Genomic DNA, 27,029 nt, shown 5'->3' with positions numbered 1-27,029 from the left:
AAAAACTTACATAACATAATGGTTTTCCGACATTCACCTCAAGTCGCTGAACTGCTTAAATAGAGGGGGCTCAAGTGGGCTAAGTTCGTTTTTTCAATCGGTATATTTACGGTATATTTTGACAATGAGAAGGTATTTTTCGGTATATTTCTGAGGGTCAGACCGTATATCTTATCGACAATTCTAGTGTCTAATACTAAATATGGCGTCCGGCGAAAACGTTTTGATGGAAGGTAAATTTTATTTTTGTGTGAAATAATTGACCCAGGTCTAATCTAATGTGCAAATAACTAGTCAGCAGCTAATCGCTAACGTTGAGCATAGCATACGGAGTGTTTTTGGAAGAAAAGCAATAAAGATAAAGCGAAACGAGTGAAAATCACGCGGCAGCGAAAACCATAACATCGAGTACAGTTTATGTAAACCGCAAGGACTAACGTAAACGGGTTGACTATTTTTCCAGGTCGCCGCACACGCTCCGGCCGAAAGGCCACATCACCGCCAGCACCGGCTCTTGCAGTGTCCACAAGGACCTCCAAGCGCACATCCAGGCGACACGCGCAGGTCAGTACACCCACACAGCAGACACACAGCCCACAGTCACCTCCTCCTCCTGCTACAATTGATGAGAAAAAATGCATGTCTTCATGCGGATGTGGCGTTGTTCCGTTCGCATATGATGCCCCACAGCACATGATTTTCTGCAAGGGCCAACTGATGTAGCAATCGAAGCCATCGCCACAGCATTGCATTTGATGTCCTCAAATATTTTCTAATCACATTCAATACGCCTTGCAGGTAAGCGTTTCTGAAGAGGAAGAGCCCGAGCAGCAGCTGCCACAAACAGTCATCAGCAGCGAAACTGCCATGGTTTTGGATGAGGAGGACGAGGACCAAATGCGCGAGTCCTCGCTCCAGGAGGCCTCTGTCCGAGAGCAGCATTACGATGAGTTGGCCCATCTCCAGCACCAGCTGGACGATGATGTCGAAATGATGGCGGCCACAGAGACAGGGGTGGACGAGAAGAGTTCCTCCTTTCCGTTTGGCACAGTGGCCGAACAGCATTCCGAAACGAGTGATGATATCAAGGAGAGTCGTGCCGAGGGTGGCGTAGACACGCTGCTAGCCTCCCTGGCCGGGGATAATGCCAATAGTTTGCCCTCCGTTGGGGGCAACGATGAGAGTGACAGCAAAAAGGCCGCTTTCGATTACAACGTGGAGGCCCTGGAGCCCCATGGGGAGAAATTGAACTCGTCGGAGGACTCCAGCTCGCATCATGCCATTGCAGAGAGTCTGGGCGATGAGGCCGACACCAGCAATGCCACAATAGTCAACACAGAGATAATCTCAGAGGATGAACTGCCTCCACCCACCAAACCAGAGATCAACGATGCCGAGGAGGTCTCCGACGAAGAGCTGCCGGCTCCCCAACGCGCCGAGCTGCCCGCCGATGCGGAGGTCATATCCGAGGATGAGTTGCCTTCAAATAATAACAACAACAATAATAACAATAATGCGGGTGAGCCCAAGACTTCGACAAAGCGCAAAGCAGAAAAAGAACAGGCGGAAGAGGCCAAGGACAATGCGGAGCAGAAGAGCAGCGAAGCAGCCAGCACAAGGGAGAAGTCCGTGGAACAGTACAATCCGGGAAGTCCGACCACAGAGAGCAACGATGCCCCGCCATCGGAGAAGCGGCCCAAAGTGGATGGTAAGTCGTCTAACGCTAATAGAAAACCATTTTCCTGACACTTTCCCAAACAGACGCCGAGCACAAGGAGAAGAAAAAAGACAAAGAGCGTGATAAGGAGAAGGATAAAGAGAAGGAGAAGGACTTGGCCGACAAAGAGAAGGAGAAGGAAAAAGAAAAAGAAAAGGAAAGGGAGAGAGAAAAGGAAAAGGAGCGAAAGAAGTTGCCCGATCTTGAAAAGTACTGGCGGGTGGTCAAAGACGATCCCACAGACTTTACCGGCTGGACATACTTGCTGCAATATGTGGATAGTGAGGTGAGTGTGCCACAGATAATGTACCATAATTGTTATTAAACTCTCATCGTGCTCCAGTCCGATGCGGAGGCGGCACGCGAGGCCTACGACACATTCCTTTCGCACTATCCCTACTGCTACGGCTACTGGCGGAAGTACGCGGACTACGAGAAGCGGAAGGGCCTCAAGGCCAATTGCTACAAGGTGAGTACCCCCCCAAGAACAACACACACACATTTAAATCTGTTTCGCAATTTCTTGTATGTACGCTTACAATTACGATTACAATTGAAATTCCATACTGATATTTGTTGTTAAATGCAATTTATTATGATTATTATTATCGAATAAACAACAAAACGAAACAAAATATACATTCAATAAATGCAACCATTACAAAAAAAACAAAACAGTCTAGCCGTCAGCCAGCCGTCAGTTTAGCCTCCAGTTAGGGTCTGCTTCGGGAATGAGACTGTAACACTATCTGGACAGTTAATCCACAATTGATTTGATTTCTGTTGCAGTTTCATTCCCTTAAATTCAACCACACTTCAATATATCCTTGCAAAAGAGCATTATCCTTTATATTTGAGAGGTACAGAGGGTCTGCTTCTGTCTGGCCCGGTCTTGTCCATCTATTAACCTAAGTGGAATACCCACCCTTAACAGATTCCATAAAAAGGTAGTCTGCTCTACCTGTTTCTTTCCTTGGCTTACCGTGTTTTGCACCTTTAAAACTTGTTTATATACCCAAGAGAAAATCGTTTCTTGTTGAATGCTAGCTATTTGCAAGGGTATTCCAAAGCTTCGGCCTACCGTGGCTTAAGTCGGGATCTTTTTGTAGCTTCAACGATATCCTAGCAGTACCGTAGCAGTATCCTCACCGTTTGTGTCGCACATAGTCACACACCCGCTCGTTGTCCTGTAGCTTAGATCAGTTTAGACACCACACCCTTTGGTCACCCTTTGACCTCTCTGAGAGCGGTCTGAGAGAAAGCTGGAAGACTGATTCGACTAGTCGAATGCTGCTTGCTCGTTTCGTCTTTCGTCTACTGCCACTCTACTGCCTCTCTTCGTATCGCATTCGGTCGCATTACTGTTCCTCCTACTACTACATCCTCTTCAACACGAACTGATAAAATAGTGTTCTGATCCTCGATCGCATCTCGTGCTCGTACTCGTACAGTCCGTAAGTAAGTACAAATGGCGTTTAAATGAAATTTATTAAGTCTCAGTGTGAAGTTTTTTTTTGTATCTTAATCTTAATCTTAAACGGAAACACGGAAAAGTGTTTTGTGCTCAAAGTGTCTGTGTGTCTTGTATTTAAAGTCGCCTTAAGTTAGCTCCTAAGCTCGAAACACCATTCAATCTACATCCAAAAGATACGATAGATAGCCCTTAAGTGCCAACAGCTACCACAACCGTTGATTTATGAACTATACAAAATTTCCTATATTTCTCCTCTGCAATCGATCAAAAAATCAAAAATCACAACCCAAAATTGTTCCCGAAAAATGCTTAAAAATCGAGTAGGTGTTTGAGCGCGGACTGGAGGCCATACCGCTGTCGGTGGATCTATGGATACACTATCTGACGCACGTGAAGCAGAGCAGCGACGAGGAGCAGTTCATCCGCAGCCAATACGAGCGGGCGGTGAAGGCCTGCGGCCTGGAATTCCGCTCGGACAAGCTCTGGGACGCCTTCGTGCGCTGGGAGAGCGACTCGAAGCGCTATCAGCGCGTCATACAGATCTACGATAGGCTCTTGGCCATACCCACACAGGGCTACAATGCACACTTCGACAAGTGAGTGACAGCCGCTTCCTTGTGGTTAACCATTAACCCATTTCTGTGATTGCAGTTTCCAGGATGTGATCAATCAGCAGACAATTACCGCCTGCATTGGCCATGAGGAGATCATACGTTTGCGCAAGGAACTCCACGACCGGCTGCACAGCAAATCGTCGAAATCCTCATCGAAAAGTAGGCGGGACAGCGGCAGCAGCAGCTCCAAGGAGGCAACCAAGGGTGAGCGGGAGAAGAAAGAGTCTGGAGGTGGAGGTGGAAGTGGAAGTGGAAGCAGTGGCGGGGCTGGTAAGTCGCCAAAAGATAGTAGTGAAACACTTGTCGATGAATCAGAAAGTACCACCGATCTGACCGAAAGCGAGTCATCGCCCCCAGCTTCAAAGCCGGCGTCTCAGATCGATTTCAGCGATCTTAGCACTCTCACCGAGGAGGAGGCGACCGTCATCAAGGATAAGGTAATATCCGCGCGTCGCAAGGTCCACAAGGCAACCGTCGGAGCGGTCACTGCTCGCTGGTCCTTCGAGGAAGGCATCAAACGACCCTATTTCCACGTGAAGCCTTTAGAGCGTGCCCAGCTGAAGAACTGGAAGGAATATCTCGACTTCGAGATCGAGAAGGGTGATCGCGAGCGGGTGGTGGTTCTGTTTGAGCGCTGCCTCATCGCCTGCGCTCTGTACGACGAGTTTTGGCTGAAGATGCTCCGCTATCTGGAGTCGTTGGAGGATCAAAGCAGTGTCGTTGAGCGCATCCGCGATGTCTACCGTCGCGCCTGTCACATCCATCATCCGGACAAGCCCAGCATGCATCTCATGTGGGCCGCCTTTGAGGAGTTGCAGCTGAACTTCGATGGAGCCGCCGATGTTTTGCAGCGCCTCGAGCAGCGCTGCCCCAATATCCTCCAGGTGGCATATCGTCGCATCAATGTGGAGCGTCGCCGCGGCTCCTTGGATAAATGCCGCGAGCTCTACCAGCACTATATCGAGGGCACAAAGAACAAGGCCATTGCCGGCAGCCTGGCCATCAAGTATGCACGCTTTCTCAACAAGATCTGCCACGATCTCGATGCGGGTCTAGCTGCCCTGCAACAGGCCCTGGAACGAGATCCGGCCAACACTCGAGTCGCTCTCCAGATGATCGATCTGGCCCTGCAACGGCCGACTGTGGACGAGAAGGAGGTCGTGGAGATCATGGACAAGTTCATGGCTCGCGCCGATATTGAGCCGGAGCAGAAGGTGCTCTTTGCCCAGCGCAAAGTGGAATTCCTCGAGGACTTTGGCAGCACGGCGCGTGGCCTGCAAGATGCCCAGCGTGCGCTCCAGCAGTCACTGAGCAAGGCCAACGAGTCGCAAAAGAAGAGGTAAGGAGAGCCAAAAGTATTCTGGATCATTCTCTAATAATAACTTTGTTTGCTTTTCCAGCGACAGCAGTCCCAGTCGCAAGACCTCCTTGGGCAGCAAGGACGGTGCTGCTGCACCAGGCCCATCCTCGGCCTCGGCGGCTGCCTACAACAACGGCGGTGGTGCGACCGGTGCGGCGGGGGGCCCCAACTACAACTACAACTCGGCGGCCTCCGGCTATTACGGACAGCCGAACAGCGGCGGCGTTGGTGCTTATCCGGCGCAACAGCAGCCCCAGCAGCAGTCCTACGACTCGTACTACAACCAGTGGGGCTACGGATCGGGCGGTGGTGGTGCCAGCGGCGGTGGCAACAGCGGAGGGAACTACAACTATGGCCAGTGGAGCGGCTATGGCAACTATTACTAAGCTAAGTCCCTCAAAAATGTAACCCTAAGAGCACCACACCCCCGCACACAATCCTCGGTTTAGTTGTTTGACCTCCTTCGATCCCCTATCTCTAATTTTATATTGAATTTTAGCTATTACATACGACTATGTACCATATATCGAGCATGTCCAGAACTAAATTTTATCCCAATTGATTTTTATCTTCACAAAAAACAAGTTAATTTTCATTATGTGCGCGCTGATAAATTTGTTGCATCTTGATTGTTCTTTTACTCACCCACACCCCCACACCCCTACACACACACAGAAATACATTGTATGCCCCCCGCCCGCCCCTCGAGTATGCGTCGAAATAAAAGATATTAACTATTAATCGGTCCAGTCCAACAAGTTTCCATGTATTTCTCAAGGGGAGATTCTTGAAGGCAGTCACAAGTTCCGGATAAAAGAACTACATTAAATAAAACTAAGCAATTTACAAATTCTGTGAAATGCTAAAATAAAATATTAAATATTAAAAAACTTAAAACTTAAAGATTGGGCCGATACCAGGTCACCTCCCCGCTATTGCAGCCCGTGACAAGGAGGGGCTCCCGGGGACTGAACTTGGCGCAGAGCACTACATCCTGGTGCTCCGTGATGTGTGCGAGCTCCACCAGCTGGCGCGGGCTCTGCTTGACCTCCTCGAAAGTCTTGTAGCTGGGATAGTCGCAGCAGTCGGCGCTGTAGCCCAAGAGGCGCACGCCGTTGCCGTAGGGCGAGCAGATGATACGGCCGTCGGCGGAGAAGCCCGGCTCCTTGATGAAGCCCGGCTTTGTGTTCGTCTCGGAGGCGTAGTACAGGAGTTTCTTGGCATTCACCAGTATGGAATGGTCATTGGATTTCAGTTCTGGTGCCATGGTGGCCATAAAGGGGACTAGACGACGTGGTCCGATATCGACGCGCACTGTGGTGCCGTTGTTTGTGACGCCAATGCTTCCCCCGCTGCTGGTGCTGCTTCTCTCTGGATCGGTATCCTCGGAGCTGGGTAGAGAGGCAGTGGTTTGGCGTTGGCTGGCCGCTACCGCCGCCGCCGCCTGACGCAATGGTAAGACTCCACTGCTAATGGCATAAACAAAATTATATCCACTCACTTGGTTGTTGGCCTCACGCGCACGAATCTGGCGCGTGGCACGCTCTTGGACGGTTACCTCTGCTGCCCAGATGTCGGGTATAAAGCTTTCTGGTCGCTCATGCAGATGCCGTGCGTATGCGGCGGAGACACCACGGCCGGCAGTTGGATTATATCGGAATACCTGCAAGCCGCCGCGCGTGAATCGGCGGGTCGGACGCGTCGGAAGCCCGTCTTGACTGACGCTTCCTTCTGGAGCCGTTGCTGGAGCAGTCTCGGACGCAGTGGCTGCACGACCGGACGTGCTGGATGGGTGGCGTCTTTTTAATTTTGGCACCACCACCTCCTCCTCAATCTCAGCATCGGCCGTGGGGGCCTCCTCGTTGATGTCGTGTATGCAGGTCCACTCGCTCTGCTCGTCGCAGCTCACATTGCGCGTCAGCATGCAACGGCAGTGCGGATGAATCTGTAGGGCCATTATCATCTCGGCATCGTTGTGCTCCGGAAAATCTGTGACCAGCTCCACGCGGTTCTTCTTCTGGCGCCGCGAGAACACATGATCGTATTTGGCCGCCTGTGGTATGTACTGATCGCCCAACTGCATGAGACGATAGATGCCAGGCTGAAAGCGCAAGAGATTACAGCAAGAGTCTCCCATCAATGCCCATTCAAGTACTCACTCTGAAGCCACTGAGGTCTTTGTGCAATGTGGTCAAGTCCAAGTGATGGATGATCATGATGTAGCCACCGCTGGTGCACAACACCAGCTTGTCGCCCGTCGGGGAGATGCGGCATCTCATGAGGCCGCTGGCATGGAACACACGCTGCGAGATCAGGCCCTGTTCCGTGTGCGAGGCAATGTCCCAGGTGAAGATGCTGCCATCGAAGCCGGAGCTGACGAGCAGCTTGTCCTTGGACGAGTACTCGATGTTCTTCACCCAATTGGAATGGCCATGCAAGACACGAAGCTTTTCGCGCATGTTGCGCAAGTCCCACAGAGCGACGGTAAAATCATCAGAGCCCGTGGCAAAGAGGCGATCGTCGAAGAACCTAGGAACGGAAGTGTGTGTGTGTGGTAGTGCCTGCCCCTGGATGCACATATGTAGACACCACATGCCTGTGTGTATACTCACTTGATGCAATTGACGCTGTCAGTGTGGGCATCGGGTACCTTCACGATTTCCTTCTGTGTGATGGCATCGAACACCAAGACGCACTTCCGCTCGGTGGCGGCCACCAACACGTTGCCATCGGCATTGAATTCCAGATTAAAAATCGCCCCAGTGTGGCGTCCAGCCTCGTCGGGACGCAAGTTGGCGTGATAGCTGTTAAACATATTCATGCTTGTATATACGCGGCGCATCACAAAGTTCTCATCGCCCCACGAACGGAAGCCACTCTCGCGCCGACTTAGATATTGCTCCATAGTTATAGTTCACACGTAAGGATCAGAAAAAAAAATTAAAAAATTGTCGGCCAACAAGAAGTCTGCCAACGGTAGTGCTTGATGGGGCCACTGGGTGTCGCTTTCTGTTTACGATTGGCCGACGAGGGATGCACTGACAGTTCGTGACGAGCCAAAAATTCAATCGCGGTTTTCACTACAGCAGAATGTGAAATATAGCACCATTCAGGTTTCGGCAGAATTCAAAATATCAGATTTTCTCTAGAAAATGTGTCACTTTGAATTGTTTTCTCAACTCTAACACTAAATCAATAGCCTCGTTGCTGCTGGAACTGAACTGGAACCGTTTAACAAATGGCAGACTTCCCAGGGCTACCCCACCCCACCAGGTCACCCAGAGTACGGTCACACTTGCTTCTGTGAAATAAACAAAACGCCAATTTTACTGCAAAAAAAGAAGCAATTAAGAATGTAGTTCTGTCGTTTTTGAGCCAATTGTGAATATTTTTAAAGCGCGAGCAACATGGAGAGGTTTGCATTTAAGATCGACGCAGCGCTGAAAGCGAATCTGTACAAGATCTGTCGTCTCTGCGGCATCGATAATCCAGGCAAGGTGCCAATTCTGCTGCCCAATGAGGCAAATATTATAGACCTGGACGATCCTAGTCTGTCCCAAAAGGTGCTCGAATTGGTCGGCTTTACGGTAGGTAGGGACACGCCCAGTCATTGGTTCGATTAAACAACGCCCTTTGCAGGTGACAGTTGACGATAAAATGCCGCAGACAATGTGCAGCCTTTGCGTGGATAAAATCAATGATTTTTACGAGTTTAGGGAAATGTGCTATGCCACGAATAAGCAGACGCGCAACCTGCTGGGCCTCCAGCAGATGGAACCCCTAAAGGTGAGCGCACTATTACCGAATAAATGTGGTTCTTGTGAATGGGTAAATAATTATTTTTGCATCAGCTCCTGGGCAGCCAGCCCGTAGTTAAGGCAGAGCCGCAGACGACTGTAAAGCGAGGACGAAAACGAAAGACGGACGAGAGCTTTCTGAAAGCTAAGATCTCTGAAGTTCCAGAGGTAAAAAAGGAGCCCATAACATGGCGAAAAAAGCAACGACTGCAGCAGACTCAGCAACAGCAGCTGCTGGAAACCAAAACGGAGCCAGAAATGTAAAATGAAGTACCCAATTATCCAATCAGTTATCTTATTAACCAATTGATTTTCCCCCCGCAGCAAGAACGAGCCCATGGACACGGAAAGCCGTATCCGGCTGCCAGGGAAAAAGGGCCGCAAGGCGATATGCAGTGTCTGTGGCGAGAAGTTCGCCAGCAAGGATCTGGCCGACGAGCATAAGAGCGCGGTGCATGTACCCTCGATCCCGCGCTACATTTGCAACGCCTGCAATCAGACGCATCACAACCAGGGCGACATTCGGGCCCATCAGCTCTGGCACAAGCTCTCCAAGACCCCCTACAAGTGCCCGCTGTGCGACGTGAATGTGCCCAACAACTACGCCTTTTCCCGCCACCTGCGTGAGCATACGCCACCGACTCCTGTGCAGCTGCTTGTCCTCGATCGCGAGTGTCCACTTTGCAAGAAAACATTCGTGACGAATTTCTTCTACAATACGCATCGGTGTGCCATACGCAAACGCAAGTGTGGTGGCTGCAATCGAGCCCTCAACACAGAGGTCGCCTTCATGCGGCATGCCCCCGTCTGCTCAAAGATCTACCTTAATCACTCGAAGCACATTCTGCCCGAGGCAGCCAACACCGAATCACAGATGTGCATTAAGAACGAGGTGGAGGAAGACTACCACATCACCAGCGATTCCCCTGCCTCTGCTATACCGCCGGACTTTATGCTGAACGAGCATATGCAGCCGGTGGTGGTGATCGAGCGCCTGGCCTCTCCTCTGCTGCGAGCCTCAGCAGAGCCGCAAAATACGCTGGGGGCCAGCAAGAGCAAAAATAGCGAGCGAGTTTCCTCGAAAAACTATTTGAAGCGCGTCGACGAGTTGCTGAAGAACACAATGAGCACGCTGGTGAGCATCAAGCATGAGCCGGAGGTGCATATAAATGACACAATGCCGGCAGCCGTCGTGCAGCCGGAAAACGAACCTCAGGCCGAAATGCAGGAGGAGGAGGAGGAGGAAGAACAGGAACCCCCAAGCTTCAGCGATTTCCATGCAGCCAACGATGACAGCGATGAGGAGGAGCCCGAAGCGGCGGCAGTGGCCCCGGAACCTGCCGCAATGGCTGCCAGCATAGACGACAATGTGCCCAGTGTGTCCGTGAAGCAGGAGCCTCGCGATGAGGCCTACGAAAAGCAGTCGCCAGTCAAACAGGAGCCGCTGAAGCTGAAGCTGAAAATCACCAAGAACCATGGCAAGCTGAACTCCTCGCTGATCGATGACCTCGACGAGGCGGGGCTGAGCAGGAGCAGCAAGAAAAAAAAGAAGCGCAAGCACAAGGAGCGGGAAAAAGAAGCCAACAGTCAACCAAAAGCTCAGGAACACCCAATGGTGAGCATCAAACAAGAGCGTCTAGACGCCGATGATGTGCCCGATGGAAATCAGGCGACAGATTTCCAGCCACAGGCCACTGTGATGACGAGCATACCGATGTCCCATCTGGAGAGCAGCTTCAACGACAACGACATAGCGGCACAGGACGAGCCAATGCCACAGGAGTGCCCGGAGCCCGAGGAAGATGTTAAGCCCAATCGCATGGAACTGGATCGCCTCATGCAAATCACGCATGTTGCCAGCGGTGTGGACATTGCCGAAGAAGCCATGCCCCTGGACAAGGCCGTTGAAGCTACCCCCGATGAGCCACTGCTCTCCGATAAGGGATTCAAATCACCGCCCAACGAAAAATCTGCCAAGCCTACTGCCCGTAAGAGTACTGGTGGTGCCAAACGCAAGCCTCCAGCAGCAGAGTCGCCGCGGGAGACAACACCCTCGCTGCAGATTGTGGCTGTGGAAAGTGGAGAGGCCGTATCGTTCAACATGCCTCCCAATATTTGCATTAAACCAGAACCTCGTAATCGCGGTTACGCGGACGATGAGCCCGAGGGCGAGCCGACGGCGGAGATCAATCATAATGAGAAGATCGACGAGGAGAATGCCTACATAAACAGCCTAGACTTTAACAACATGGCCGTGAAGCAGGAGAAGGACCTGGACATTTCCGATCCGACTGCAAATGGCTCTGAGCCGGAGGCCATGCACCTGAGCCACAACGGCTTGGAGAGGGGCAGCGATAGCGAGGACTCTGATGGCGAGGACAGTGCTTCTTCAGCCGATGAAGCCGAGGAAGCTATGGAGGAGGATGAGGGCGAGCGAATTTATCGCGAGATTGAATTGCCATTACTAGAGCCCGAAAATCAAGGAGAAGCAGTCACTCATCAGAGCGAAGAGAAAACGGAAGAGTCCATGCAGGTGCAGGAGGCACCGCCCGAGAATATGGAGGTACAGACGCCTGTGGCCACGTCAGAGGTAGTGCGAGGAGTAGAAATGCCCAAGGAAAGTCTTGAAACAGTTGGGGAGATAGTGCAGCCACAGGAAATTCCCGCAGCAGATTCTCCAGTGGAAACACTGCCGGAGTTGAAAACTCTGCAAGATCTAGCTGCCCTGCTGGAAGCTCCCAAAGAAGTTGGTGATACAGAGCCACCCCTGAACACTCCAGAAGTTGTTGGGGAGACACAGCATCAGTCACTGGAAAGTCCAGAAGTACTTGGGGAGGTAGAACCGCAACTGGAAACGCCAGAGGCACTGACGGAGCTAAAGCCACCTCTATTGAGAGTGCCAGAGCCGGACACCGCTTTTAATTTTATAATAACCAACATCTGCAGCCAAGCGGCAGAGACTCCACAATCCGCCAGTGGTCACAGTTCGGCCATCCCGAATCTTAGTTCACCACCGCCGAACCCAGAGTCGCTGGAGAAATCGGACACTGAGCGCGAAAGCCCCGATTGCCAGGCGGACACGCTTCCAGAGATTAGCCTCAATGCACCCAAAGACATTGAAACTCAGGCCTTGCCACTCAACTTGGAGGAAAGCAGCTTCACCTGCGACGAAGAGCAGCAGAATGTTCTCAACCATGAGCTCTCCGAGCAGCAAGCGCCCCTCTTTGGGAATGTGGAGCAGTCGGCAGAAGCCGAGGAAAAGCTCTTGGCACCAGTGGAAGAGGAACTGCCGCCACAACTCGAGGAGGAGCTGCCTGGGCCGTCGTCGAGGCCAAACGAAGAGACTGAGAACCGCATCAATGAGCAGCAGCAGGAGATGGACCTGGAGGGGCAACGGCAGCCGCGCTGCCAGGTCGAAGATGACTCCAACATCAACGAAATTGCCGAAAACAACAATAATGCCAACATAGAGCGCGAACTGCAAGACGATGCGAATGTGCCTCAGGAAAACGTTACTCCCTAGACTTCACCTTCAACATTATATGGAACTGTATGCTCTCAAGCCATCACACCATCTCGTTGCACTCCCAAGAAGCTGTACATATGATTAATATCCCATCGGAGGATGGTTCTTGGAAGGGAAACATTTAAACAATAAACACATACTAGGTTTTAGAATCCACTTACAAGCAGAATTAACATTATGCTAGCTTTAAGTTAAGAGATACAACAATTAATGATATTAATTAATGGCTTACATAGTAGTAGATTTGTATTTTAATATCAGTAATGCAGCATATACATATGTATATTGCACAAAAATGCACTATTAGATCTGATTTATTCAGATCGAAATTTCTATTGGAACCGCTGCAAGAACAACAAGATTCCCGAGTCCCCCAGGCATACAGTTTAATTCAATTTTTTTTTAAGTTATATGCATAATTATATTGATGAATAAAAGTGTACATGTTTGTTTCTTCAAAATCATATACCCCAAATGTATGTTGTATCAATATTAAGGACAGGATGGCAAGCGGATAATGGCCGTACATATATCCAGTACACTTCAAAGATTTGACAATTATTGCAATTCTACTGAAGTTTAGACTATTTTTTATTTTAGCAATTACTTAACCCATCATATTAGCGTTATTTCGTGTTCAGTCTCAACGTTCGTCCTTTTAAGTGAAAATAGTTAGAAACTATATTCGATTGACAACAAACTTAAGTGCCGCGAATCGTAGAGTTTAATTAAACTATATTTTGCACTATATATTTTAGGTTCTAGTTTAAATGTAAAGCTAATGTTAGTTTCTTTTGTTAATGTTTTGTTCGTTTTTGATTTATAAACTATAATATTAAATAAAATTAAAAAATGGATAGCAATAATGATGCAAAGAAGAAAATGAGCTCTCAGTCAGCGGAGGCGTTCGTAACAAATAGCTCAACGACAGAAAAACCAAGGCCTGATCCTGAATCAATTCAGCCAGAAGGCAATATCAGGGATGGGGAGCAGCCACTCGCAGGAAAACAGGTAAAAACATTGTATGGAGCATGTTTCTTATTGGTTTAAAGTGTATTTATTTCTTTTTTATTATTACGGTATTGAATTTATCTAAATTTTTCTCTTGGAAAATTTTAATCTATATATTTCTTGAATTAATTACAATTAAATATTTAGAGAACGACCCCAACTCTTCGTTAAAGTCTATTAGGATGGGCCTGATACTTTTTTTTCACCTTGACGATTTCATATTAGAAAGATCCTACATTTAAGTCTTTATGGATAGTTTCCGTATGCACCATGGTGCCCCAGTGATAGCTCTCAGTATCTTCGATTGAGGCTCTCTAATGCAACACCATAGTTTGGAGCCATATTTCCAAATTGGCCAATGTAGATTACCAGCTCTAAACTTATTTACGTCAAGTGAGCTGTCTATCTAAATGGACACCAAGGTGTGTTACCTCGGTTGTTTGTGGCATGTTGATGTTGTTCAGAGACACTGGTGAGCAAGTCTGTTTAGGGTAAGGGTGACATGTTTGCACTTTTGCTCGTTTACATGTAGGCGCCAGTTTGCCAGGTATTTATCCAAGGCCACGAGATGAGATGAAAGGTGTTGGGCACTTGGAGCGCCTTAGGATGGCAGTATTGTCAGCAAATGTCGATGTTGTGTAGGACTGTTTTCAGACACGAAATCTTTGCATCTTACTGCGAACATTCTTTGCTGTAGGTATGACTCCAAGTAATAACGATAATAATTGATACGGTAGGTAAGGTATAACAAATGATAGCAATGGATAATGCCTGATGCGACGCTTGATCATCTTCCGGTAGCTCCAAGACCCTTACCATCGGGATGATTTGTCGAATAGAAGTTGTAGCCATATTAAAACATGGGTTTTTCTTTGAGGACTCTGAATACGTTTGGGGATCTATCTAACACACGTAATAGATCATTCACAATGATAAGATCGATTGCAAGAACAAAACAATTTTAAGACATGAATTGTCTGTTAGATGTACACAACTTTATTACATAAATTAATGGCTTATATATAAGTATATGTAAGTAGTATGTATTCAGATACGAATAGATCGCACAGAACATCATTAGACATGCGCACATACAATACAATACAATACATTATTATTAATTCTGATCCATATAGATTTCTGGGGCTCATACAAGCTTATTGGTTTAGTAATTTCGAAAAAGTTATGAAAATACACCGTACCGAACAGTATTCCTCTGTTTAAATATTACATATTACACACACACAGAAAGAAGGAAAAGAAATGACTACAAGTTTGCATTAAATGCTCTATCTATCTATAAAGAAAATACTTATTAGTTACTAGACGCTCCATTTTCTGGATGTTTCTTGCATCAGAAAGCTTTCGCTTTACGTGGAAGCATTTTTGGGGGGAGTGGTGGTAATACATTGAATTTTTGCAACTATTAATGGAGTTAATTATTGAGCAACTCTTTAATATAGAATTAACTGTGGGATAAATCTACTAGTTTAAACATTAAACTTGCGGATACTCGTACGTATTTGGAGCTGTCTCTCCGACATTTTGGGTCCTAAGCACAGTGGATTTTTTATAGTTTTATAAAATATATTCTGCTATATTCATTCAGTTTTACGGTTTGCTCACTTCATTTGTGGATGGATATCCCACCCGATAAAGTCGCAGTTAAAGTCAATTTCTGATGTTTTCACAAGTCACAAAGGTTGTTTGGATTTTGGTGTTCTCGAGTTGTTTGTTTTTTTGGCACTGATCAACGTTTGCATTTAATTCATTTACATGCGTATCGTACATATCTATGTATATATATATTTATTTATATATCGTGTTTAATTGAGCAGGTTTTATGGATATGCAATTGTGAACTGGAACAACCGAAAGCGGGCGCAATGCCGATAATACAGACATATGTATATAGTATTTACCATCTCTTAGTTTTTTTGTTGGTATCGCGTTTGCTATAAAATTAAATTAAAGAGGTATGGAAATTCACTAAACAGTATTTACAGGGTTTTATCATTCAAGGATAAACCAAAATGCCAAAAGCACATGTTGCATTATTGCTTATATTTGGAATAGTGTCTGCCACATGAATCGTGTGTCATCTGCTGCTCAACTTGTGTCTGCTGCCTAGTCCCACTCGCCGTCGTTGTCCGTAGACTCGCTCTCATCGTCGTCCGAATGCATGGCAGTGCCGCGCGCCGCCAGTGCCCGTCGCAAAGCATCGGCCAGGGCATCGGTGCCGCCGGCGCCACCATCGCTACTGATGCGTTGGCTGCCCAGATCCCGTTTATCGGCCGGCTTCAGTACAATGCCAGTCCGTATCTCAGTCATCAAATCGCTGCGCGAGTCGCCGCTGCCGGTGCTCAAAGCAGCCGTATCCACTTTCTGTTTGAAAAAAGCACAAGGGTTACCCTCTCTGATCTCCAGTGGTTTGGTTTCATCCTCACTTGACTCACCTTCAAGACTGTTCCCTTGCGAATGGCGTCCATCAGGGCGTTGTGTGAGTCCGGAGGCGCTTCCGCCGCTACCGGGGCCGGGGATCGTTTCACTGCTTGGGTAGGTGCTTGTGTGGTTGTGATAATGGGTATCTCTCCAGCAGGCATTGGCGGGGGTGGTGGTGGTGGCGCCGATGCCGGTGGTGGCGGGGGTGGTGGAGGCGGCTGCGAGATACAAAACTTAACATCATCACGTTGCCCCTGCGATGGGTCTATTTTTTGGCTGCTTACCGCAACGGCGGGTGCGCTGACAGGTGGCGGCGGTGGGGCACTGCCGATGGGTGGTGGTCGGATGGGTGGTGGAGGTGCACGCATGGCGCCCGGCACCGTTGTGGGCACCGGGGGCGGCGGCTGCCTGGCCGGCGGAGGAGGCGCGGTTCTTTGGTTACCATTCTGTGACTGAAAAGAACAAGCAGAAGATGCTATAAATAATCGAAGTTTTGGTTCCGTTTCGCTGCCGGCACTCACATGGTTATGGCGGCTCGGCACCGGTGGCGGCATGTGGGTGGCGCTCACTGGCGCTGGTTCCGTCGGGGACTTTTCGCTCTCCTGCTTGACCGTGGCCAGCACATTGTTGCTCTGTATGAAGTCGTAGATGAAGGCGCGAGTATCCCGATCCTTCAGCTCCATCTCCGAGACGCCCGCCTTCACAAAGATCTCGTTCAGCATCTCGTCGTCCTCGTTGCCCGTCAGATCGAAGCCTTTGTCCGCATCCCAGCCCACATGGCTGATGTGCACAAAGTTCGTCGGCTGGCTAATGTCCGCCTTGGTCACCTTGCGCTTCTTGTCCTTGCCCTGGCTGCCCAGGCCGAAGTTGCTCGAAAGGAAGTTCTTCGTGGGCGCTGGCGTCAGTGTGACCGAATTGATTTTGTTGTTGCGCAGCTGGACGGGCCCGCCGCCGTCCGTGGCCGTCATGCCGCCGCTGGGCTGCATGGCCGGGGGACGCATTGGCTCGCGTTGCACCGGCGGCACTGGAGCGTTCGGGGCCTGCTGGCTCTTCTGGCGACTGCGCTTCTCCTGGCGCTTGCGATTGCGCGTCTCGATGGTGGCATCTACGATGCGGAAGAAGTCGTCGCACTCCTTCTCGGAGACAAAGTTCAACCCCACATGACCGTCCTGCACAGAAAGAAGGATTAGTTTTCTAGTTTTGCAGTTGATTTTGTTGGCCACTTACGCTGCCCTCGAAGGTAAGCAGAAAGGGTCGCGACTTGACGATCTGCATGCCATCGTAGATCTCGTGCTCCCAGATGAGCTCGCTCTTGATCAGGCAGTAGGCGCGCAGGAAGTACGACCGTATGGCGCTGTCCTTCACGAAGCACACCACGCCCGTGTGCTTTTTCTTCCAGTGCGAATGGGCATTGCCTTCGGTCTTGTAGATCTGCACCACGGCCGTGTTGAGTGTCTGAAAAAGTGGAGCAAAAGCAAGAGATTGCGTTAACATCATCATCGATAGATAGAAAGGCCTGTCTATTGTCCCCCCCTTGGGCGATTAGATAATCTCTGGCTCCCTCCAAACAAAAGAAGTAACACCTTCGCTTTGCGCCTCATTTGAATGCAACGTCTGAAAACTGTGCACACGGTGAACTGTCGCGTTCGAGTTGAAAAACCCATCTGACTTTCGGTTTCGCTGCCACAAGCAACAAGCCATAAGCCACTCTGGGGCCCTACGCCAAAGCAGCGCTCATTTGAATACCGATTAGCCATCATCCCCATGGATCCCATCATCGTTTGGCATGGCCAGCACGTAGCTCCATTTGATGGAGCTCTGCCTGCTGCCTGCCCCCCCCAGAGAAAGAGCGACAGTGGGCACTAGTCTAGCCGAGACCTCTTCACCGGAGTGCAACGGATGTGCATAATGTGGCTCTGTGCGATTGAAGACATAATCGTTGAGGCTTTCGGGCAGGAAGTGCTGGCGACAGGAGGTGGCCACAGAATTGTCGCATCTGAAACCCTTTGCCAAAAGAATACTAGAAAAAGGGCAGATTGGCGCCAGAAAAGTCAAGGCCCAGCCCAGTCTTGTAGGTTCTGTTCTCAAGGCAAGGCAGGGCAGGGCAAGGCTAGGCCTCTTTTCCTCCCATTGATTGATAAAATTGTGTGATTTGTAGCAATAACATTTGACATTTGCCACTGGCCATGGCCCCCTGTACTGTCCCTGCCTTTGAGGGCACTTTCTGCTAATTGATTCCACTTTTGTCGCCGCTCTGGGCAGTGCTCCAAAAGTGTTACGTGCTGCCTGCACTACACATTATGTACAGTCTAATCAATTAATGAGCAATACCCAGAGATGGTTGGATGCCGGAGATGGGGCTGGCTGTTGATGGGTGTGACCTTTGCAGCAAATAAAACGCCGAGATGGGGATTATGTGAAATGTGAATGTGAATATGAATGCTCTCCAACCCACACACACGCACACCCATCTCTTTGCATAAGTATTTGTGTCCACAAGTGCAAAAGTGTAAACACATTTGAATTTTTATTGATGGCTTAGCGGCCTCTGCCTCTGTTTTGTATCTGTATCTGTATCTGTGGATTTGTGTTTGTGTTTGGACATAAGCAGCGCTTGTAAAAAAAAAATGATGTCTTGCCTTCTATGTAAAAGCTGGCTGTTTCTTTTTAAAAGCATAAAAATCGATGGCAAGCAAACGGCAAAAAAAAGCTGGCCACTGCCACTGAACTCTGGCCGAGACGAAGGGGGCTAAAGCGGTACGACGGTAAAGGGGCAGGGTACTTTAAAACGGGGCAATGGCGAGCATTAACCCACATGGGACCAAAGCGATAAATACATAGTACGCACTGTTAGGGGACGTGTTAGGTTCCAAAGGCACCAAACAAATCGGTGTAATACCCCTTCCTAGGGCTATGAATATTTTGAGCCACAGTTTGTCAACGATCTTGATCTCTCGATTGTATCTATGAAATTATTCTATTCTCTTTGGCAGAAACATCGTACAGACTTTGATTCTCGGAAGTGGCAGAAAGTATAGAGAGAGAGAGAGAGAGGGTGAAGACCCCCAGGGGTGAAGAGGGTGCCCACGCCGGTGTTGTATACGTACACGTCTTCCTTTGGAACGATCAGAAAGCAAACGTTTGGAATGGCAAACGCCTTGAGCTTTCCAGAATTTCCACATATTTAATCTAACAAAATTTAACAGAATTTTACTCTAGGGGGAAAAAACTACATTTATTATTAAGAGAATTTAGACAAAATCGGAAAGCTATAGTTTTATTACTGACAGATAACTGGCTGGCATTCTAGGGTGTTTACAGCTTCGATCATCGAGTGTGCATTTGTATACTATGCGTGTGTGTTGTTTGTGTGGTTATTTATTAGTACAAACATTTATATTTAACTTTTAATAAATATATATAAAGAGTATTTTCGGGCTATTTTTAGGGGTCTATAAAGATATACCCAAACGAAAGCTCGTCTATGAAAATATCCAAAATCCCTCGAACCCAGTAGCGGTTGACCCCTCGAACTATCTTTAATGGCTACAACTAAAGCAGAGCTCAAAACGTACATCAATTAGAAAGTCCGGCTTTCGGGAAATGTGCAAAATGTGCGATAAATGAATGAAGTGCAGGTATAACAAATAAAAGGCGAGCAAAATGTTGCGACAAACGACAAGCCATACGAGTAACAACAAAAGCAGTAGCCTGTCCCCTCCCCCCACCACTCTCGTCCCCCGCGCCCGTGGTTAAGCTGGAGCTTTTCGTGTTATCAAACGATCAATGAATGGAGCCACAAACAACAACGACTATGTCATCAACCCAATATATAAACCGCACATAAAAGAGGGGGACTACTTTTGGCCAAGTTCAAATGCAATTTTCCCAATGTTTTGTCAATGGAAAGTTGGTTCGAAATTGGAAATTAGCAAAGCGTGGAATTACAATGCGAAAATGAGCAATGTTTTTCGTGTTGTGCACACACCACACTATAATTATCCGCATAACAGTGCACGTTAAATGGTTAAAATATTTCCACTTCTTTTTTTCTACTTTGAAAGGGGAGTTCTTATCGGGACTTGGCATTGGCCAGTGCTTCAGCGGATGGATTGATAAGATATGGTTATGGGTATGGGTATGGGTTTGGGCACCTAACGAACGACTTATCGCCCGGGCAGCCATGAGAGTATGAGCAATGTTTTGCGACTTTTTCGGTTTCTCTTTCACTTCGCCCCAGAAAATTGGCCAATGAACAAAAAAAAAAAAAACCAAGAAAACATCTGCGACTGGTCTTTGAATTGCCATTGCTTTTAAGGGGTTTTTCTATTGATTAATGTGCAAGTAAATGGAGTTTAAAAATCAATTAAAACTTTGTAAAACTGTTCAACAACATTATTGGGAAACTATTTCCAAAACAGAGATGCATTTTGGGCACGTTTCTTAGTCAACAGTTTGATCTTTAAGCACACTAAAAATGGGTGCAAGTAAATAGCAATGCTTTTATAGAGAAATATAGTTATCAGAGCTGATAAAAGACCCAGTCGATGATAAGTAAATATATATAAGATCAACAATAGCTCATAAAATGGAACCTCAACACTCATATATGGGGAAATGATGAGTTCATTGAATATCTGCCCTTTTTTGTTTGTTTGAAAGGTGAAAATGGGTTAAATGCCATAGGATCGGCAGGTAACAGCTGTGAAACGACTGATATAGGGTTACAAAGGTGGGTTCTGAGAAGCATTCGGATTGTGGCACATGACCCTCGTGGAATGGGCATATATCGGGCGACACTTGAGCCGCAGGAAGTGCTTCATCAAGCTCAATGGCTAAGCCACACAGAGAAAGAGAGAGAGAGAGGCAGAGGCAGAGACAGAGAGAGAGAGGAGGCGTGGAGTACTGGTACTCTGTCATTGCTTAATTATTAATCACATTCATATGTACGTACATACGTATATGTACGCATTATTCATCAAAAGCCAAAGCCACTCACTCACCTGACACTTTCTCCCGAGCATCTTGAAGACGGCCTCGTTCTCCTCCGGATTGAGCATCGTGCTGCTGGCATTGAGCTTGGGTCGAGACAGCGCTGCTGCCTGCTGGCCGTCCTGCGACGTCCTCATGATGCTGCTCATTGATGCGACAGCTGCCCCGCTGGCCTCCGCTGCTGCTGGCTGCTGGATGGCCAAGGATGACCTGGTTTAGCTGGATAGGATGGGACACACATATTTCATTTACATTTCATTCATTGGAGGGCGAAAACAATACGCAAATAACGGCAAGTGGCTACTTGTCAACGGATGAATAAAGGGCATACAATACACCGCACACACACACACACACAAAACAACACGAAACGAAACAAAACGAGATATAATTTTAATTTAATCATCAAATCACGCACACAGAGACAGAGGGGGAGAGGGCGACGGCGAGGGCGCTGCTCTGCTGATGAGGTCGAAGCCCAAAAAAACTGTGGAGGCCCAGAGACGTCGATAACAATACGAATGCACAGTTATTGCGAAAAGACCAGCCACTGGATTTGTCGCCCCATTCAAATGAAATATGAATAGTGGAAAATGGCAAGAAGACCGAACCGTCCGAAGACACACGGAGCAAGAGCTGACTGACTGCGGCTACGGCTGCGGCAATCGCTGCTGCTCGAGAGGTTGAGTCACAGGTCTGCGAGTCAGCCGCAGAGTCACAAACACACAGCAAGCAGCTGCCTACCGTTTGGTTAATGTGCTCTTATCTTTGGCAAAACCACTGATTAGGTTTGCGCATGTATCTGAAATTCCTATGACCTGCAATGAGTGTGTATCGCAAAGTGCGTGAACTGTTTAGCAGGCCAACAGAAGGGTTTCATGGGAAAAGAAGCCACAGACTCTGCCTCTCGTGACAAGAGTATTACTAGAGACACCAACACCTGTCCGCTCTCCAGGTGGGGTCGAAATTTAAATAGCTGAAGCAGCGCTGGCGCTCGCTCAAGGTCTTTCTGCCCTGCCGTCGCGCCCCGCCTCGCCTCGCCCCACCACGCCACGCCACGCTAGTCATCGTCTGTTCCCCCACCGACTTGTTTATGATGTTTCACATATGCACTTTAACAATTCATTGATTTTTTGCGCTTATTTTATGCACTTTTTGGGATTTTCATTTTTGGACTACGCACCACGCACACTCTCGTTTGCACTCCCTGCGGTTCGGTGCTGACACTTGGATCGCCTTGAGGGTGATTTTATAGCTTGTTTCACGTCGTCTGCTGCATTGTATATTGTCGCCAGACGTTTCACTTGTGCATTTTTATGCCCCTAAGTTTTCCGAGTTTGTTTTTCTCACAAGTTTGTTTATTTGGCACTGTATCGTATATCGATAAGAAATCGAACTTAGCCCACCCAAGCCCTCTTTATTTAATTGGGTGAAAACCTTGAGGGAAACGGCGACAAATAATACTGGTGGTGAAATTTTCTTGTAGATCCATTTTATCCTTCCATTTAACTTACAAAATGCCCCACAATATCTTTCACTTGAACAGCGCTAAAATTCTTCAAGATTCATCATTTTCGTAGGGAGTATTCTAATACCCACGGGTCAACAATGGGTTAATTGTTCTCTGTCCACGATCGAAAGTCAAATTCGTCGAGTTTGATGTTCGATTTGATATAACCTGCTAGCTAGGACTTCAATACCTGCACACATAATTTTATCCGATTGATAGATCAATTTTCTCCAAGATATGCATATTTTAGGGACTCCTTGTTATTGGATTGTGTCTTAAACAAGGTTTAAGCTAAAAAAGTCAACAAAAAAACAGTCGCAGTGTTGTGACGTCAATATTGCTAGAATTTGCAGACTCTTTTCTTGTCAACCAGAGTATGGACATTTAACACCCTATTTAGTTGATATTATATTAAGATACTGTTTTCCAAGCTGTTTTAAAACGTAATTAATATAGAAATGATCTCAGATTGTTTTGTTTTGGACACATTAATGCATATGATTAGGGTCTTGTAAATATATCTCGATCCCGATACCCATTCTTGGTTTCTGTAAGACCGAAACCTTAAAAATATTGTTGAAATACCTTTATAACGGAGACAGACTAGTTTTGGCCTTTATTGGTGCATTAGATGACAAACATACTCTCAGTTCTATTATATCACTAACCATACCCTTTACAACATTGGTAATCACCGTTACTTGACATATGTAAGGCGTCATATTTTTCCATGCTAGCTGCGATTTTTCTTTATTGTGGATAAACGGAGCTTATAATTGCGACAAATCAACTTAGTTCAATTAATCATTAGTTGTTGTCGCTGTGGATCTAATTACTGAACATAAAAAATGGGTAAATATGTGTGTGAGAAGTGTGATAAGTGCGGCTAATAATTCTTACCATTTCGGAATCAGAGGGGACTGATCAGAATTCAATTTTCGCACGTCTGAACTCAATCTACGGGAATCTTAACGGAGCATCGCCGCGCAGCGTAAAAATCCTTAAAAATAATTGCCAAAAGAAACCGGTGGACAAGAAATGCTTGTACGTGGACGCCAACAACAATGCGGAGAAAAAAGAGGAGGATATCGGATCCGATCTGCAATCGGAGAACATTATTATTAAGACATGCATATGCAAGCGTCCAGCGAAGGCCCTCGAGTGTGGTCGCTGCCACCAGTACTTGCATGGACGCGTTGCCACAATATGCGAGAAGCATCCAGTTGTAAGTTCTTGCCTATATTTTCCTTTGGTTGATTATGCTCTAACACCCCATGTGCCCACAGGAAGCTTACCTAATGGACTTTCGCCAGTGTCCCTACTGTTTGGCGAGCGCCAAAGTAATCAAGGAATCTGAAAAAACTTGGGCTCAGATCCGTCAGATTGAGGACGCCATACTATCCGATAGTGATCTGTAAGCCGAGTTTGATACTCTTCACCAGCAGAATCAATTTACATTCAAAAATGTATATCTAGCAGTCAACTTAACGTGTTGAAAATACATCTGTGTCCAATTAATTAATGTGTTTTTTTTCGGGGTAGAAGTCTTTCTTTGTATTAATGTATGTAAAAAAGCATCGGACACCCACGAGCCCACATGCCAGGCTTCATATTTTCTAGCGACTAAGGATGACGGAAAAGGGAACATGGCCTAGCTGGGTACAGCAGCAACGGGAGCACAAGAGCATCCCAACCAAGTGGATTACCGCCAAGTTAGTGCATTTAATTGAAGTGCTGTTTACATTTGTATGTAGCTCACCTTTTGACGGCAGGATGAGATCAACAGAAGCATTGTCAACTGGCTGACACTGGCTTGGCGGCTTCCAGATAAGTCACACATGTTATTCTATATATTATGTATAGTTTGTGTGCTTCTTTTAACCCATCTACCATCTCAATTACAGTGCGGCTTTAACGCGTAGATTATAGAGGCATCGCCCCATTCAAATGAGAGTAGATTTGGATTTGCATATCTTTGAAATACTGGTTGTTTCTAAACAATATATATCTCGGCTTATCAGCGGCCGATCCGAGATGTTGATGCTTTTCGGCAGTCTGGATCCTCGCGATCCTGAGACAGTTGGTCATTCACCGATCTGGCCCTATTTGTCTGAGATATAGCTATGCGAGAATTTAGATTTGCTATTCTTTGAAATACTTGTTTTTTCTGTAAGCTATATCTCGGATAAGCAGCGGCCGATCCGGGCGAGGCGTGTCTTTTCGTGACCGCGAGAGCAATTCGACTGCAGGACTAGGACTCGATAGGGATAAGCCACAGTGGATGCCACAGATTTTCGCCCTTTGTGGGGGCGGAAGTGGGCGGGGCGAAGTTTTTAAATATACTTGTAACAATGACATATCACAGAAGTCTGGATATAAAATGTCGTATAGTCCCTGCGCACTAGGGCGAACAGAAGGACAGACAGACAGGGCTCAATCGGCTCGGCTATTGATGCTGATCCAGAATATATATACTTTGTGGTGTCGGAAACGATTCCTTTTGGACGTTACACACATCCATTTTCACCACAAATCTCATGTGTAGGGGTAACATTTTGAATATCGGGTATAAATAGTATTCGAGACTTTTGTTAAAACCACTAACCATACAGTATATAATATATAATAATATAATATATAATATAATATCCATTTCCCAGGGTATGCAAAATGTTGATCAATCCGCGCAATTTTGTGGAACAGTGCTGCTCGATTTCACGGCACATGAGTCTGGCCCATACAAATTAAATGTTGCCAGCAACAAGCTGCTAATGTCGATGCTGTTAATAATAATCGAATAAAAGTATCGATGCCGATAACGAACCATCGATAAGACTTTTTTGAATAGTCGATTAATTTTACAGCTAGTACCAAAAATGGTCGCCACTTGAATGTGGCGCAACTGCTAGGTGTCAAATGTAGCAAGTACGTAAATATGATGTTTCCATTTCATACGACGGTTATAGCAAATATTCCCAATTTGAAATTTGCCGCCGAGAAATGTGAGATCCATGGAATAAACGTGAGGAAAGTTGTCCCAGCTTGCCTAATTATGTAAAATATTAGAAAAGACTTCAGTCAAAAGACTGTTCTGTTATACCTGTTGATCCTGGAGTCTTCAAATTATTTCGAGTTTCAGTTTCCAGTTTTTGAACTGGACAAACATTTTTCGTTTGTTACGTTGTCCCGCAACAAGTGCACAAAGAAAGCTTTCACTTTCGCTTTTCTCGTGCTCCTAATTGGCTTTTGTCCTGCTGGTTTTTGCTCCTTGCTCTGTGTTTTTTTTTGCTCCGCTGTGCAATTAAAGCTGATGGCGGTCCTGGTGGGCCGGCTCTGGCTCTGAGCCGGGGATGAACTGTCTTCGTGGCATGTGGCAAGTCTTCGTGTGTGCTGGCACAGCTGATAATTGCAGTAGCAGTGCCACTGCCTCCTGCAATAAAAGTCACAATGACGACAGCTCACGACACATGGCCACGTCCTGCTCCCAGGAGAAATCCCCTACCGTGTGTGTGTATGTGTGTTCGTGTTATTGACGGCCGGCGGGCCCTCCCCCCGTGTATGTCGTGCCTGCCGTGGCACTACCGTGTAGTTATTGTTGAATTCAATTTGCTGTAAATGTATTGTTGGCTCGGTTTGTGGTTGCCTCTGTTGTCTTTGGTTACAGCTCATTAACAGCAGCAGCAGCGGCAGTCCATAACGAAAGCCAACGCTGATACAGCTTTCGGTTACTTCGTAAATTTACACTCTTGCGATAGCATACAGTACAGTGAACGCTGGCTATGGTGGCGGATTGCTGCAGTGCACTGCATTGGTTGGTCAAACATCGAGAAAAGGTGTGTCCGGCATATAAAATGAAAACCAGACAACTTTCAAGGAATTTTAAAATAAATAAATAATGGAATCAGATGGACTGATACCAGACATCAGATAAAAATCATTTTCTTCCTAAAGCACATATTACGTGTATATGGCAACCTTATTGACTTAATGGATCTAAGTGAAAAAATGGTTCTGTGCCACATAGATAACTTTTTGCTTTAACAGTCAGCTATGTCTTCGGTTATTCGAAGGCTTCAAATATGACTCAAAAATATTTCAGTGTACGAAGTATGTGTATGTGTATGTGTACGTTGCACATTCGGGATCACACGTTTAACAAAAAACTGTAAGCTAAGAAGAAATACATATTTTTGCAAAATTATTAACTTTTTTTATAGTTGATTTTTGAGATTTTGGTGAAGAATGGAGGCGTCTCGATGTCCCAAAGGACCTGCGAACGCATACATAATGTGGATGAAAAGTTCAGGACGTAGGAGCATCATGAGCATCAATAAAATACAAATAAGAAACAACTTCAGGTAACAGACCATAAAAAAGTGTAAGCTAAACGAGATTATAACGCTGTCAAAGAGAATTTAACAATAAAGATACACACAGGGCTAATAATGTGCCTAAAGGAATCTGCTGCTATTCAAATTTCTATGATTTTCTAGCTCTGAGGTCCGAAAAAACTTTCCACAGCCTTTTATTCAGCTAAGAGCACATCGAAAGGAATACAATATATGTACAATGTACAAGCAACAATG

The 27,029-nt window shown here is 46.9% G+C and overlaps 5 protein-coding genes across 14 annotated transcripts; 3 read left to right on the top strand and 2 right to left on the bottom strand.

Annotated features, from left to right (window-relative positions):
• The first annotated feature begins 135 nt into the window (after nt 1-135).
• On the top strand, nt 136-5,906 carry Prp39 (pre-mRNA processing factor 39). 2 transcript variants are annotated; one of them, XM_015183327.2, is made up of 9 exons: nt 136-233; nt 464-564; nt 799-1,708; nt 1,762-2,003; nt 2,061-2,186; nt 3,516-3,787; nt 3,843-4,075; nt 4,163-5,144; nt 5,206-5,906. In XM_015183327.2, the coding sequence occupies exons 1-9, from the start codon at nt 203-205 to the stop codon at nt 5,549-5,551; spliced, it is 3,243 nt and encodes a 1,080-aa protein (XP_015038813.2). In that variant the 5' UTR covers nt 136-202; the 3' UTR covers nt 5,552-5,906. The 2 variants fall into 2 exon arrangements, with proteins under 2 accessions (XP_015038813.2, XP_002137035.3); XM_002136999.4 differs by having other exon boundaries at nt 3,843-5,144.
• LOC4800623 (DDB1- and CUL4-associated factor 10 homolog) lies at nt 5,903-8,360 on the bottom strand. 2 transcript variants are annotated; one of them, XM_015183044.2, is made up of 4 exons: nt 7,778-8,358; nt 7,325-7,694; nt 6,667-7,266; nt 5,903-6,609 (listed from the first exon to the last, which is right to left on the bottom strand). In XM_015183044.2, the coding sequence occupies exons 1-4, from the start codon at nt 8,068-8,070 to the stop codon at nt 6,064-6,066; spliced, it is 1,809 nt and encodes a 602-aa protein (XP_015038530.2). In that variant the 5' UTR covers nt 8,071-8,358; the 3' UTR covers nt 5,903-6,063. The 2 variants fall into 2 exon arrangements, with proteins under 2 accessions (XP_015038530.2, XP_001357865.2); XM_001357828.4 differs by having other exon boundaries at nt 5,903-7,266; nt 7,778-8,360.
• Nucleotides 8,361-8,408: 48 nt separating this feature from the next.
• Nucleotides 8,409-12,954, top strand: LOC4800622 (probable serine/threonine-protein kinase kinX). The gene is made up of 4 exons (XM_001357827.4): nt 8,409-8,752; nt 8,805-8,951; nt 9,017-9,222; nt 9,287-12,954. The coding sequence occupies exons 1-4, from the start codon at nt 8,573-8,575 to the stop codon at nt 12,483-12,485; spliced, it is 3,732 nt and encodes a 1,243-aa protein (XP_001357864.2). The 5' UTR covers nt 8,409-8,572; the 3' UTR covers nt 12,486-12,954.
• A 1,518-nt stretch (nt 12,955-14,472) lies between these two features.
• Nucleotides 14,473-22,319, bottom strand: WASp (WASP actin nucleation promoting factor). Of its 8 annotated transcripts, none has more exons than XM_033384433.1 (7): nt 22,117-22,319; nt 20,945-21,152; nt 17,169-17,396; nt 16,463-17,110; nt 16,226-16,393; nt 15,947-16,174; nt 14,473-15,884 (listed from the first exon to the last, which is right to left on the bottom strand). In XM_033384433.1, the coding sequence occupies exons 2-7, from the start codon at nt 21,080-21,082 to the stop codon at nt 15,627-15,629; spliced, it is 1,668 nt and encodes a 555-aa protein (XP_033240324.1). In that variant the 5' UTR covers nt 21,083-21,152; nt 22,117-22,319; the 3' UTR covers nt 14,473-15,626. The 8 variants fall into 8 exon arrangements, with proteins under 8 accessions (XP_033240324.1, XP_001357863.4, XP_033240326.1 ...); XM_001357826.5 differs by having other exon boundaries at nt 15,956-16,159; nt 22,117-22,317; XM_033384435.1 differs by lacking the exon at nt 22,117-22,319 and adding an exon at nt 21,352-21,552.
• Nucleotides 22,320-23,122: 803 nt separating this feature from the next.
• LOC6896831 (uncharacterized protein CG13380-like) lies at nt 23,123-23,961 on the top strand. The gene is made up of 3 exons (XM_002136998.4): nt 23,123-23,295; nt 23,358-23,668; nt 23,730-23,961. Exons 1-3 carry the CDS (start codon nt 23,292-23,294, stop codon nt 23,859-23,861), a joined length of 447 nt encoding a protein of 148 aa, XP_002137034.3. The 5' UTR covers nt 23,123-23,291; the 3' UTR covers nt 23,862-23,961.
• Nucleotides 23,962-27,029: the final 3,068 nt, after the last annotated feature.

This window comes from Drosophila pseudoobscura, chromosome 2 (assembly GCF_009870125.1).
Source record: "Drosophila pseudoobscura strain MV-25-SWS-2005 chromosome 2, UCI_Dpse_MV25, whole genome shotgun sequence".
Lineage (NCBI taxonomy): Eukaryota > Metazoa > Arthropoda > Insecta > Diptera > Drosophilidae > Drosophila > Drosophila pseudoobscura.
Note: the sequence above shows the minus strand (reverse complement) of the source record. Positions and strands in the feature narration are given on the sequence as shown.

Bases quoted from the DNA above. Each gene is read 5' to 3' on its own strand.
- LOC6896831 (XM_002136998.4), top strand. The intron at 23,669-23,729 runs GTAAGTTCTTGC...ATGTGCCCACAG, and splicing joins TATGCGAGAAGCATCCAGTT to GAAGCTTACCTAATGGACTT.
- Prp39 (XM_002136999.4), top strand. From the start codon at position 203: ATGGCGTCCGGCGAAAACGTTTTGATGGAAG. The intron at 234-463 runs GTAAATTTTATT...CTATTTTTCCAG, and splicing joins CGAAAACGTTTTGATGGAAG to GTCGCCGCACACGCTCCGGC. The intron at 5,145-5,205 runs GTAAGGAGAGCC...TTGCTTTTCCAG, and splicing joins AACGAGTCGCAAAAGAAGAG to CGACAGCAGTCCCAGTCGCA.
- WASp (XM_033384433.1), bottom strand. From the start codon at position 21,082: ATGAGCAGCATCATGAGGACGTCGCAGGACGGCCAGCAGGCAGCAGCG. The intron at 16,394-16,462 runs GTGAGTGCCGGC...TGTTCTTTTCAG, and splicing joins TGCCGAGCCGCCATAACCAT to TCACAGAATGGTAACCAAAG. The intron at 16,175-16,225 runs GTAAGCAGCCAA...GATGATGTTAAG, and splicing joins TCAGCGCACCCGCCGTTGCG to TTTTGTATCTCGCAGCCGCC.
- LOC4800623 (XM_001357828.4), bottom strand. From the start codon at position 8,070: ATGGAGCAATATCTAAGTCGGCGCGAGAGTGGCTTCCGTTCGTGGGGC. The intron at 7,695-7,777 runs GTGAGTATACAC...TTCCGTTCCTAG, and splicing joins GACAGCGTCAATTGCATCAA to GTTCTTCGACGATCGCCTCT. The intron at 7,267-7,324 runs GTGAGTACTTGA...TTGCGCTTTCAG, and splicing joins AAGACCTCAGTGGCTTCAGA to CCTGGCATCTATCGTCTCAT.
- LOC4800622 (XM_001357827.4), top strand. From the start codon at position 8,573: ATGGAGAGGTTTGCATTTAAGATCGACGCAGCGCTGAAAGCGAATCTG. The intron at 8,753-8,804 runs GTAGGTAGGGAC...CGCCCTTTGCAG, and splicing joins TCGAATTGGTCGGCTTTACG to GTGACAGTTGACGATAAAAT. The intron at 8,952-9,016 runs GTGAGCGCACTA...TTTTTGCATCAG, and splicing joins AGCAGATGGAACCCCTAAAG to CTCCTGGGCAGCCAGCCCGT.